This window comes from Tachyglossus aculeatus, chromosome 5 (genome assembly GCF_015852505.1).
Source record: "Tachyglossus aculeatus isolate mTacAcu1 chromosome 5, mTacAcu1.pri, whole genome shotgun sequence".
NCBI lineage: Eukaryota > Metazoa > Chordata > Mammalia > Monotremata > Tachyglossidae > Tachyglossus > Tachyglossus aculeatus.
The window spans coordinates 69,371,550-69,384,034 of record NC_052070.1 but is presented as its reverse complement, the minus strand read 5'-3'; the positions used below and the strand labels follow the sequence as shown (position 1 = coordinate 69,384,034).

The window sequence follows — 12,485 nt, the reverse complement described above, 5'->3', positions numbered from 1 at the left end:
CTGCTACGTGACCTTGGGAAAGTCACTTAACTGCTCCATGCCTCAGTTACCTCATCTGTAAAATACAAATGAAGACTGTGAGCCCTATGGGGGATGTGGACTTTATGCCACCTGATTAATTTGTATTTACTACAGTGCCTGGCACAACGTATTCAACAAATGCTATTTATAAAAAAAAAATTACTTCAAAACAAGACAGTCCTCAAAGACAGATGAGTTCAGAGAACGTCCAGACATATAGAAATTTTTCCCCAGTCCCCCAAATCAACACTGGATCTACATACCACCACTTCTCCTCACCACCACAAGACCCCCCTTGCTGTCACCACTATCACCACAAGAAAAACACAAGTGTTTGCCTGAGGCAAATGCACTCAAACACAAATTCCCCTGCAAACCTGATGAAAGAGTAACAAAACAGCAAAAGAAAGGAGTGGTTGAGTTCATTAAAGCGATTTTAGACTTACGCCCGCACTCTGATTTCTGTTGGAGGGCCTATGTTACTTTGCAGGGATGGAATGCCAAATCTTGATTACCAAAGGTACTGGTAGACACGAGAACACTTTCCCCAAATTAACAAGTTCCCAAACTGACAGATGCGATGCGATACATCTTCTTTTACCATCCACCCCTACCCACTTCCTGGGAAGGGCAGTGCTCTGAAGGTTTTCCTGCTCCTCTTTCTACTCTCACCCCAACTTTCTACCCCTACAAAAACATAATGAGCAATGTGATTAAGATAACCCTGGATTATTAAACTAATTCAATTAATAAACGAATGCCAAAGACTTTGGAAAAAAAGTAAAGCTGTCACAGCAATGGGAAAGGAAACATGAGTCTCATTCCCCTTTCTTTCTCAACATCTTCATGAGGCTGAGCAAGCTTCTTTTAACCTCTCCGTGTCTGATTCCGCTTTCAGGAAAAAGCTTATTAGAGTACTTTGACACTTCAAGATGCCGATGCTATATCAACGCAAGGTAGAATTCCTTTTTTTTTATGGTATTCGGTAAACGCTTACTAAGTGCCAGGCACTGTAATAAGCACTTGGGGTATATACCAGATAATCAGGTGGGACATATATATGTTCAATAAATAATTATTAATAAATTATTATTATTATTACTACTAATGAATGATGACAGTCATTAAAAACAATTCTAGAGTTTGTTCGCCTGTCTATTCTTCAATGGACAGAAACAGCATGGCCTAGTAGACAGACCGCAGGTTTCTATCAAGCAAAAACTCCTTACTCTGGGCTTCAATGCTCTCCATCACCTTGCCCCTTCCTACCTCGCCTCCCTTCTCTCCTTCTCCAGCCCAGCCCGCCCACTCCGCTCCTCTGTGGCTGCTAACCTCCTCACTGTGCCTCGTTCTCGCCTGTCCTGCCGTCGACCTCTGACCCACGTCCTGCCTCTGGCCTGGAATGCCCTCCCTCCTCAAATCCACCAAACTAGCACACTTCCCCCCTTCAAAGCCCTACTGAAAGCTCACCTCCTCCAGGAAGCCTTCCCGGACTAAGCCCCCCTTTTCCTCTGCTCCTCCTCCCCTCCCCATCGCCCCCAATCACTCCCTCTGCTCTCCCCTCCTCCCCACCCCACAGCACTTGTGTGAATATATGTACACTTATAATTCTATTTGTTTTATTACTTATGTGTATATATCTATAATTCTATTTATTTATATTGATGCTATTGATTCCTGCTTACTTGTTTTGATGTCTGTCTTCCCCCTTCTAGACTATGAGTCCACTGTGGGCAAGGATTGTCTCTGCTGCTGAACTTTACTTTCCAAGCTCTTAGTACAGTGCTCTGCACAAAGTAAGTGCTCAACAGATACGACTGAATGAATACCCCACATAAGGCTCACGGTCTTAATCCCCATTTTACAGATGAGGTAACTGAGGCCCAGAGATTTGAAGTGGCTTGCCCAAGGTCACAGAGCAGAGAAGAGGCGGAGCAAGGATTAGAAACCAGGTTCTCTGACACTTAGGCCGGTGCTCGATCCACTGAGCCATGCTACCTCTCATTCTTTCTGCCCGTAAGAGGCTTTTCAAAGGTTAACAGTTCTCTAGCCCCGCTTCGATTAGCGTGCATCAATGAAGAGTTTTAAAGACACTTTCATTAGGAGCCAAAAAATAAAATAAGGAGCCTGGGGAGATAAAGGGCTGTCTGGAAATTAGCCAAAGTTTCAGCAGGTAGGTAAATATCAAGAGCCTAATTAAAATGGCTCTGGATGCCACAGGTGCCCTGGAGGAATATGCCCTCCTACTGAAAAGTAAACCTGAAACCTCAGATTATCATTCCAACTGGGCTCGATTTTCCCCAGTGCTTCAATTCCCCGCTGTCAGATGGTACAGTCATAACTCTTTCAGGCAAGGCCTAGACATCTTTGTCTTTCTGGGGTGCCAAGAAAAAGAGAAAGCAATGTTCTGGCCTTGGGGCTGCTTGCTAGAATACCATGGCATTGAATGATTGGTTGATAGTTTTCTTCTAAGGGCGTGGAGGGTTTCTCTTAAGAGTACACATAATTCCATGATTTTGAAGCTTACAATCAAGTTCATAATTTCTTCTCGTTTCAAGGTTAATCTCACCCAAATTAGTGTCCTTGGGACAAAATTTCCAAAGTATTATACGGAGAATAGAAAAAGGACACAGAATTGAATTATTCAGAAATGAAAACAAAGTGTCAATACTTTTTCTATTTAAAGCACAACTTTACAAAAACAGAAGAATATGTTTTGATATAACATGTAAATCTGCCTCATACCTACTCACTAAAGCTACAGGAGGGGAACTAGTTAAGTAACTGAAAGACAAGATTTATTTATTCATTTAATGGTCAAGCACTTCCTCTAAATTTCCCACTACTTCAATAGAAAAGGAAAAAAATTCAAGAATTAAAATCTCAAATGTACATGTCTTTAAAAACCTCTGACCCAACACAAGGACTGCTTAAATAGTAAGTCCATTTTCGTACTAACTTGTAATACTTGTAATATGCGTATTACAACAGTAACCAAATCTGCCCCGCACCAAAAAAATGTTTCCTTCAATCCTCAAAGAACCCAAGACATATTCTATACCATAACCAATTATATTGAAGTTATTTTTAAACATCAGTCACTCTGTAAAAAATATAAAACATTTGCAGTTGTTAGAAACAGACATTCTATTTCCATTTTAGTAAGAAAATACCATAGACTCTAAATATCAATTTGCTTGTAGTCATCTCCTTATTGACACACAACGCTCTGTAGAATCTACTGTCAAAATAAATGATAAAATTGAATCTATAGAATAAATATAAACATATTCTGTTTTAAAAGGGGCTGTGTTTTGAACCAACTCATATTTCTATTTCAGCCCCAATCCAACTCCTTGTCTCTCAAACGTGTATCAAACTGAACACAGGACTATGGTCTCCGCCTTGCGGATTAAAACAGAGGAAGAAACTGTTAAAAGGCATGTTTCACCATATCAAACACACAGATCTGAAAGAGCTTTTTAATGTAAATCGAGTGAACTCACTGCTTAGAATTATTCCTGTAAAAGAAAAAAAGTGTCTAACCTATCTTTAACAGGCAGGCATAGCGGAAGACGTTTTCCACATCTTAAAATTCTGTGCTAAAATTTTGACTTTAAAAATGGTATTCTAATAATTTCGAGGGGAACCCCATCCCTATCCCTCATACATACATACATACACACATACACAACTCTGGGGACATTTAGATATTATCAAATACTACCAAAATCATCTTCAATCTTACTTCAGGACACATCCTGCCCTTTTACTATTATTGGTGCTGGCTTCAAAAGAAGTTCATTGTGTCCTCTGAGGCAGACTGCCTGTAAAATGCTAGGGAATTTTGAGGATCCTCATATCATATAATAAGAGGCCAGTCTGTCTATGGACAAACACCAGAAGCTTTTATCAGCCACTAGCCAGATTCATTTTCAAAGATTTTAGGCCCAAGGAGTCTAGAGTTTAACTTGAAGCTACAGTGTAAGCTCCCTGGGGGCAAGGAATGTATCTTCTGCATCTTTGGCACTTTCCAAGCGCTTGGGACAGTGCACTGAATCCAGTAGGCGCTCAAAATAAATGTTACTATTACTACTACTACCTTCCAAAGTCATCAGCAGGCCCTTACTGGAAAAAACAACGGCAACATCCTGAGTCATGAACGTTTCCTTTCCTCTCATTCCTTCAAGATTTCAGGGCTCTTTTTGTCTCTCCTTAACCCACCACATCCTCCAGCAATTCACATATACTCTTCCCCTAGCTTGCCTTCTTTTGTTTAATAATAATAATAATAATAATGGCATTTGTTAAGCGCTTACTATGTGCAGAGCACTGTTCTAAGCGCTGGGGGGGATACAAGGTGATCAAGTTGTCCCACCTGGGGCTCACAGTCTTAATCCCCATTTTACAGATGAGGGAACTGAGGCTCAGAGAAGTTAAGTGACTTGCCCAAGGTCACACAGCAGACATGTGGTGGAGCTGGGATTCGAACCCATGACCTCTGACTCCAAAGCCCGTGCTGTTTCCAATGAGCCACGCTGCTTCTAACATTAGTTAACATATAACATATAACATATAACATATAGTTAACATTATAACTACTTGCTGAAGATCTAGGTTGTGGCACCCAAGCTCATGTGCAGAAAAATCTGCTGTCCATGCCTCACTAATACAAAGAAACGCCAATGCAACATTCCCTTCCTCACACAGTTTCAGTTCCAGTTTCTGGATCATTTTCACATCTCTGCATCTACGTCAACAACTTCCAATTTTCGTAAGTCTTCAAGGCCCAAATTTTACCTCTTTCAGACTTGATCGCTCTAACATCTTTCAAACACTCTAATGCCAAATTTCTCGGTTGCTCTAAATATTCTTTCCTCTTCTGAGAGAAATTTCTTTGAGTTGTTTCTGTGTGAAACACTTCTGCAGGAATGTTCCTGCTTTAATGATATCACTCATTTGGAAACCTGGCTAGGATTCATATATCACTCTTTTAACCTCAACAACCTATACCCAATGGCTCCCTTCATGTATTCACTAGACAATATATCTGTACTGCCATTTTTTTGTAGTTTATGGTGTAGCACTCATTGGCCCTTTACTAGTCAACTAAATGTACACTATTTTTGGTGAACTGCTGGTCTGAAGGATTCCATGCAAACATCAGGCTGGATTATACTACATGGAAAATCTAAGAAGATACTGTCCGTCACAGTCTGCCAAGAGAATGCAGGGACACTAATAAACGAGAACAATGTACAAAAAGTACAATTTCTAGCTATGTTGTCCTTGCATATCGCTGCTTAATAAAATGGAACCAGAAAAAAATTTGAAAATTACAGGCAACTCACTCCAGATGTCAACAAGAGTACAACAAAATGTGGATTACATTCAGCCAAATGTTGATAGCATCTTGGATAAAAATGTAAATATGACAAAGTTTGTTTTTCAGTCAATAAGTCTTAGAATAAGCTCTGAATCATCCATCACGCAAGGGATTCTTTTAATCTCAATAAAATTCATCTCAGTGACGAGCACTAGACTAAATAATAGAACCTGTCAAAGTGATCAAATTTGGCCTGGTGGCACTTGACAGCAACTATGATATCAAAAGACCAATATTAGGATAATGTCATTCAATAATCTGTGTGCGAGCATGAATTTTTAAAGGATTAGTCTCCTAACTTGAAGGGCTCTATAAAGTATGCAATTTCTAATGAATACAATCTTAGGGGAAAGGTGAGCAAAAAAAGGTGGCTTCAATATTAGGTCTGTGTGCTCCCAAAGGAGCTTCAGTCTCTGTATTTTGATTCACCGAACAAAGTTAGTTTAGCTGCATTTGATCCTTCCACATTTAAGACCTTCCTAAAAGCCCACCTTGGTCAACAGAGAAAGCTATAACCCTTAACACCTCAATGGGGCAGAGGAGCAGTGTTAAATACCACAATTATTTTACAATGATAGTGATACTGAAAGTAAATTCCAATTTCTTGGAAAGTGTGGTTGCCCAGAAGAGGCATTCCAAGGACACACTGCTGGGATATACATTTGCCAGTGATCAATGGGTTTCATCAAGTTTCAAAGATCTACGGCATTTGGGGCTGTAGATAATTTGGAAAATCAAACCGATAAACATTTACATGGAATCCAACAAACCCGATATCCTTGAGTCTGTGAGCCACAGGAATGGCAGACGGGGTGCCTGCCAAAAGATTTCCTAAGCAGTGGGACTGAAGCCGTGGTAAATGATTGGGAAACAGCCCTAGTGTATTCATTCAGTTGCATTTATTGAGCGCTGTGGGTAGAGCTGTGTACTACTACTACTACTACTAATAATAATGGTGTTGTTAAGGGTTTACTATGTGCAAAGCACTGTTCTAAGCACTGGGGAGGTTACAAGGTGATCAGGCTGTCCCACCGGGGGCTCACAGTTTTAATCCCCATTTTCCAGATGAGGTCACTGAGGCCCAGAGAAGTGAACTGACTTGCCCAAAGTCACACAGCTGACGGTTGACAGAGCCGGAATTTGAACCCATGACCTCTGACTCCAAAGCCCGTGCTCTTTCCACTGGGCCACACTGCTTCTCCAGCGCTTGGGAGAGTACAATACAACAATAAACAAGCACATTCCCTGTGTAGCTGCTGGAGCAATTCCAACGTGCCTTCTGCGAGTGTCCTGAGTGGCAGGGCCAGGGTAGAGCTGCCCATTTTGTTGGAGAAATATATCTCCATTCCTTTATACATTCAGTCATTCATTCAGTTGTATTTATTGAGCGCTTACTGTTTGCAGAACACTGGACTAAGAGCTTGGGAGAGGACAATACAACAATAAACAGACACATTCCCTGCCCATAATCAACTCACAGTCTGCCCAGACTCCAAATAGTCGAAGGCCACATAAATACGGATCTACTGTACTTTACATTGCTCCTTCTGAGGTGAGCAACATAACCCTTGCTTGGCCTAGACAGTACAAAACTTTACAAGTGTCTGCCCAGAAGAGGAAATGAGGCAGGCGAAAACAAACACAGAGGGGAATGACAGACTTCACACAACAGATCTCAGTCGAGAAAGATCTTTTCATCTCTGGTGGAAGGAAAGCAACGCAGGAAAGAGCAGATGTGTATGGTCAGTATGCAGAAGTAACCAGGGGGAAAAAAAAAATACACCTCAGACCTAACTAATGGGGGGAAAATGGTTCTGGGATACAAATGATCGTAGCAAACTTCACTGCCACCAAGCTGCCATGGTCATGCCACCTTGTCGGAACTCAGAAGGAAGTCCTCTAGCTATTAGGGGCTTTCATGGGATGATGATTTAGGACCTGTGGGTCTATTTAAAGATAAATCCTCAGCTCAACCTGAGGGATGCTGCTCAAGGGGCTAGCACTCCAACCGCACGATACACAAATGACTCAAACGTTCATGGTTCTGTGACACTTTCTACTAAAAAATCTAAACCCTTACCCCGACTCAGTCAATATGGGCAATGCAATAGTTCTCATGGTCTGAAAATTCTTTGGTTTGGCCTGACTGCATGTCCTGTATTGCTGACTGTCTGGGATTTTAAGATTTAAATGGAGGCATGAGTTCCCTTACTGCACCTCACCAACCCTATGTAAAAAACCCCAACAGCTACAAGGCAGCCATGCTATAATTCTGCAAACTACAACTCGACGTAATAATCCCTGGTTTCTGTCCTACTTAGAATGTGAGCCCCACGTGGGACAGGGTCTGTGTCCAACCTGATTAGTTTGCATCTGCTCCGATGCTTAGAACAGTACTTGACACATAGGAAGCGCTAAACAAATACCACAGTTAGCATTATTACTATTATAAATTGAGGAGTGGCACTGTTTAGAGTGGCCAGAGAGGTGCCTCCCCTCCTCAGCAGCTGCATCTGGGCAGTGAGAGATTATTCCAACAAATACTCCACTTCTCCAGGAAGGAGAGTTCTTTTTGCAAGAGGTTACGAAAACAGGAAAAAAACTAAAACGCAAAATACACATCCCCACAGTAAGAACCGGAAATAATCGTGAAAACAAAAATAAATCTGACGGAAAAAGTAGACAAAAGTGGTAAGAACAAGTCCTAGTAATTCAAGAAGCCGATTAGACAATACTGAAAATGATCATTTGCCATTGAAATAGAACAAGCATGCAACTGAGGTAAAGACATTAAACAGTTTGGGATTGGAGAAAAATTTTCTCCCAAACTGTTTGTAAATACAGTTCCATATATACTCAATAAAGAACACAAGGCCTGTTTGAAATCATGAGATTAGTAATTTCAAACCTGAAAAATACCCCAAAACTCCCCTTTCATTTCTGAACAAACACCTACTCAATCCTTTATGAATAAACTCATGAGACGACCTTTAAAATATGCTTCCTCAGAGAAGTAAGGACCTACTCATGCTATATAATCTTCACTCAATTGCCAAGAAACTACAGCCTAAAATTCCTGGTACTAATGTAGAGTAACAACTCTTCAGTTCATATAACCAAGTCGACATGAAAATTAGAAGCATATAAACCAGCTAAATCTTATATTTTGTATAAAACACTCCTCGTAACAAATCAGCTCTTCTTTTTCACTAGGAACAGACAGAAACCAGTTGCATCGTTAAATTCACTCACTTCAAGGGCATATTATCAATATCTCGTCAAGTAGGAAGTCAGAGAGCAAGAAGTAACAAAATCCAGTATTTAAACCTGCACGATGATTGGCCAAGCTAAGTGATTAAGGCCATGAAGATCACTAGCTGACCTGCTACTATGGTTGTTTTCTCAGGCTTCATGCTTCCCAATTATACTCTTTTCATCAAAAAAAAGAAAGAAAAGAAAAAAGGTTGACCCAGAACTCGGGGGAAGGCGAGGGGCAGCCCAGTTTTGATTCCCCACTCTTAAAATTTACGTAAAATTGTTACAGAGCCTGTTACCTAAAACACAATGGCTTCCAAAACGCAGGCAAAGCAACAAGGCCAGTTCCCAAGGCAGCCTAGAAAAACCTCCCAAATCAATTAGAAATTGCCTGCTGGGGTAAATGGCAGGCTGTAAGACATTTAGCTAGGGGAAATGTAAACCACAGAAAAATATACAGGCTAGCTGGGGAGGGTGTAAGATTTCATTCCCTGCCTGGGAAGTCAGTGAACATTAACACTCAGTAGAAGGCTGAGGTGTTGCTTCTAAATGTGGGAGAAGAGGAGACTTTCCCCGGCTTTCAAGTTCCAAACACTTTCAGTCATCAAGCCTACAACTGTCACTCACGGTGGCCACTCAAAAAGAAATGAAGAACCATCTTTTTCCTCTTAGGCAAGAAGCAAAAGCAGAATTGTCCTCCTGGGCAGAACATCAGCACATTTCCTTTTCCTTCTTGCACCAACCACGTGACCGTTCCCCACTTTGGTTCTCTCTGCTCACCCCCTCTTCTGTGATCATTCCCATAATACTCACCTTTCCCTTTGTATTCCTTCACGTTTTTACTTTTTAAAATCTTTTCCTTTCCCCTCTCTCCACTCTGCTCTCGTCTTGCCCCTGTCCCCACAATTCCTCCAGCCAGTTCTCTCTCCTTCCTTTCTGTCTGGCCCCCTCTCCCCACTTCTGACCTCCCTTATGTTACTTCCTCCCTCCCTCCCTCTGGTCCCTTTCCCCACTGCCTTCTCTGGTGTCTCCTCCTCCTGTTGATTCCCTATTTCTCATATTCCCCACCTCCCTCTTTTCCTGGTCCCATTCCTCCCTCCCCTGGTCCCCCATTCATTCATCATATCTGTTGAGCGCTTACTGTGTGCAGAGCACTGTACTAAGCGCTTGGTATTCCTGTCCTCCTCCCTCCCTCCTCTGGTCCCTGTATACCCTCTCCCCCGAGGTCCTAGGTGGGCCCTGTTCCTCCCCCACCCCCCAATCTGCCTTTCTTTCTGCCCCCCCCCCCCCCCCCCTTTCCTGTGACCCACCGTCTCTCCTCCCCGGACTCCGTTCCACCCTCTGTGCCCCTGTCAGCCCACCCCCTCCTCTCTCTCACCTTCCCCTTCTGCCCCCTATTCTCTCCCCTCCTGCCCCTCTGTCCCCCCTCAACTTCATCCCCCCCCCCCGGCTCCCCTCCCCCTTCTCTCTCTCTCTCCCTCTCCCCTCGCACCGCCCTAATCCCCTTCTCTCTCCCCTCCCCGCCCCCTGATCCCCCTTTTATCTCCCGGTCCACCCCTTCCCTCTGCCCTCCGATCCCCAGCTTTCATTCCCGCCCCCCGACTTTTGTCCCCTCCTGCCCCTCTATTTCCCCGCTCCCCACTTTCATCCCCCTGTACCTCTCCCTGCGGCAGCCCTTTCTCACCCATCCCTCTATCCTCCCCTCTCATCCCCTTGTCTCCTTCCTCTCTCCCCCCTTCCCACTGGTCCCCCCTTCCTCTCCTGTCCCCCTGGTTCCCCCCATCCTCTCCTGTCTCCCTGGTCCCCCCCATCTCCTCTCCCGTCCCCCTGGTCCCCCCATCATCTCCTCTCCTGTCCCCCGGTCCCCCCATCTCCTCTCCTGTCCCCCTGGTCCCCCCATCATCTCCTCTCCTGTCCCCCTGGTCCCCCCATCATCCCCTCTCCTGTCCCCCTGGTCCCCCCATCATCTCCTCTCCTGTCCCCCTGGTCCCCCCCATCATCCCCTCTCCTGTCCCCCGGTCCCCCCATCTCCTCTCCTGTCCCCCTGGTCCCCCTCTCTCTCCTCTCCCTGGTCCCCCTCTCTCTCCTTTCCTGTCCCCCGGTCCCCCCCCCCTCCTGGCCCCCTTCTTTCCCCTCCTGTCCCCCGCACCCCTTCCTCTCCTCTCCTTTCCCCCCTTCCTCTCCTGTTCCCCTGCCCCCTTCCTCTACTGTCCCCCTTCTTTCCTCTCCTGTCCCCCTTCTTTCCTCTCCTTTTCCCCTTCCTCTCCTGTCCCCCTTCTTTCCTCTCCTTTCCCCCTTCCTCTTCTGTCCCCCTTCTTTCCTCTCCTGCCCCCCCGCCTCCCCTCTCCTGTCCCCCTAGTCCCCCCCTCTCTCCTCTCCCGTCCCCCGGTCCCCCCTCTCCCGTCCCCCTGGTCCCCCCTCTCTCCTCTCCCGTCCCCTTGGTCCCCCCCCCTCCTCTCCTCCCTAGTCCCCCCCTCTCTCCTCTCCCGTCCCCTTGGTCCCCCCCCCTCCTCTCCTCCCTAGTCCCCCCCTCTCTCCTCTCCCGTCCCCTTGGTCCCCCCTCTCCTCTCCTCCCTAGTCCCCCCTCTCCCCTCTCCCGTCCCCCTGGTCCCCCCTCTCCCCTCTCCCGTCCCCCTGGTCCCCCCCGTCCCCCTGGTCTCCCCTCTCTCCTCTCCTGTCCCCCTGCCCCTCTGTCCTCTCCCGTCCCCCTGGTCCCCCCTCTCCCCTCTCCCGTCCCCCTGGTCCCCCCCATCTCCTCTCCCGTCCCCTGGTCCCCCCTCTCTCTCCTCTCCCGTCCCCCTGGTCCCCCTCTCTCCCGTCCCGTCCCCCTGGTCCCCCTCTCTCCTCTCCCATCCCCCCGGTCCCCTCCCCCTCTCCCATCCCCCTGGTCCCCCCTCTCTCCTCTCCCGCCCCCCTGGGGTCCCCCTAGTTCCCCCCCCCCCCGACGGTCTCCTCCTCCTCCTCTTCCCCGTGGCCCCGGTGGCGGCCCCCCAATTCCCGCCGTGCCCCCCCCGTGCCCGGCCCCTCTCCGGGGTCTTTGGGTTTCCCCCCCCCATGTGTCCCCCCCTCCATGTGTCCCCCCCCCATGTGTCCCCCCCCCCCCCCCCCCGGCCCCCGGGGGCCTCCTGACCGATGGTGGAGATGAAGGTGGTGTTGAAGGCATCCTCCGAGAAGCGGAACAGGAGGCAGGTCTTCCCCACGCCCGAGTCCCCGATCAGCAGCAGCTTGAACAGATAGTCGTACGTCTTCGCCATCTTCTCGCTCGGGCCCTCGGGGGGCGGGGGGCGGGGGGGGGGGGGAGACACACACACACACACACACACACACACAGGCAGAGCGCGGCCCGCGGCGCACAGCCCTTCGCGCAGCGCACAGCGCACAGCGCACAGCGCAGCACGGCCCGCACCGCAGGAGACCGGAGGAGAAAGGAAGGCAGGGCGGGGAGGAGGGAGCAGGGAGGAGGGGAGCAGGGAGGAGCCCCGACCAATCCCGGAGAACTACGTCATCCCCGCCCCGGAGCCTCACGGGACTTGTAGTCCTTCCCCCATTCAGTCCTTCAATCGTAGTGATTGAGCGCTTCCTGGGGGGGCCGGCATCCCCGCCCCGGAGCCTCACGGGACTTGTAGTCTTTCACTCATTCATTCATTCATTCACTCATTCAATCGTATTGATTGAGCGCTCCCTGGGGGGCCGACATCCCCGCCCCGCAGCCTCACGGGACTTGTAGTCTTTCATTCATTCATTCACTCATTCATTCATAGATTCATTCACTCACCAATCATATTGACTGAGCGCTTCCTGGGGGCCGGCATCCCCGCCCCGG

General features: G+C 47.0%; 1 protein-coding gene across 1 annotated transcript in view; it reads right to left on the bottom strand.

The window, feature by feature from the left end:
* RAB8B (RAB8B, member RAS oncogene family) overlaps positions 1–11,930 on the bottom strand; it is an 88,363-nt gene extending 76,433 nt beyond the window's left edge. Inside the window, exon 1 of the mRNA XM_038746438.1 lies at positions 11,793–11,930. Within this exon, the coding sequence (XP_038602366.1) occupies positions 11,793–11,916 (124 nt within the window). The 5' untranslated portion in view covers positions 11,917–11,930. The remainder of the gene's footprint in view (positions 1–11,792) is intronic.
* Between the last annotated feature and the right edge of the window lie 555 nt (positions 11,931–12,485).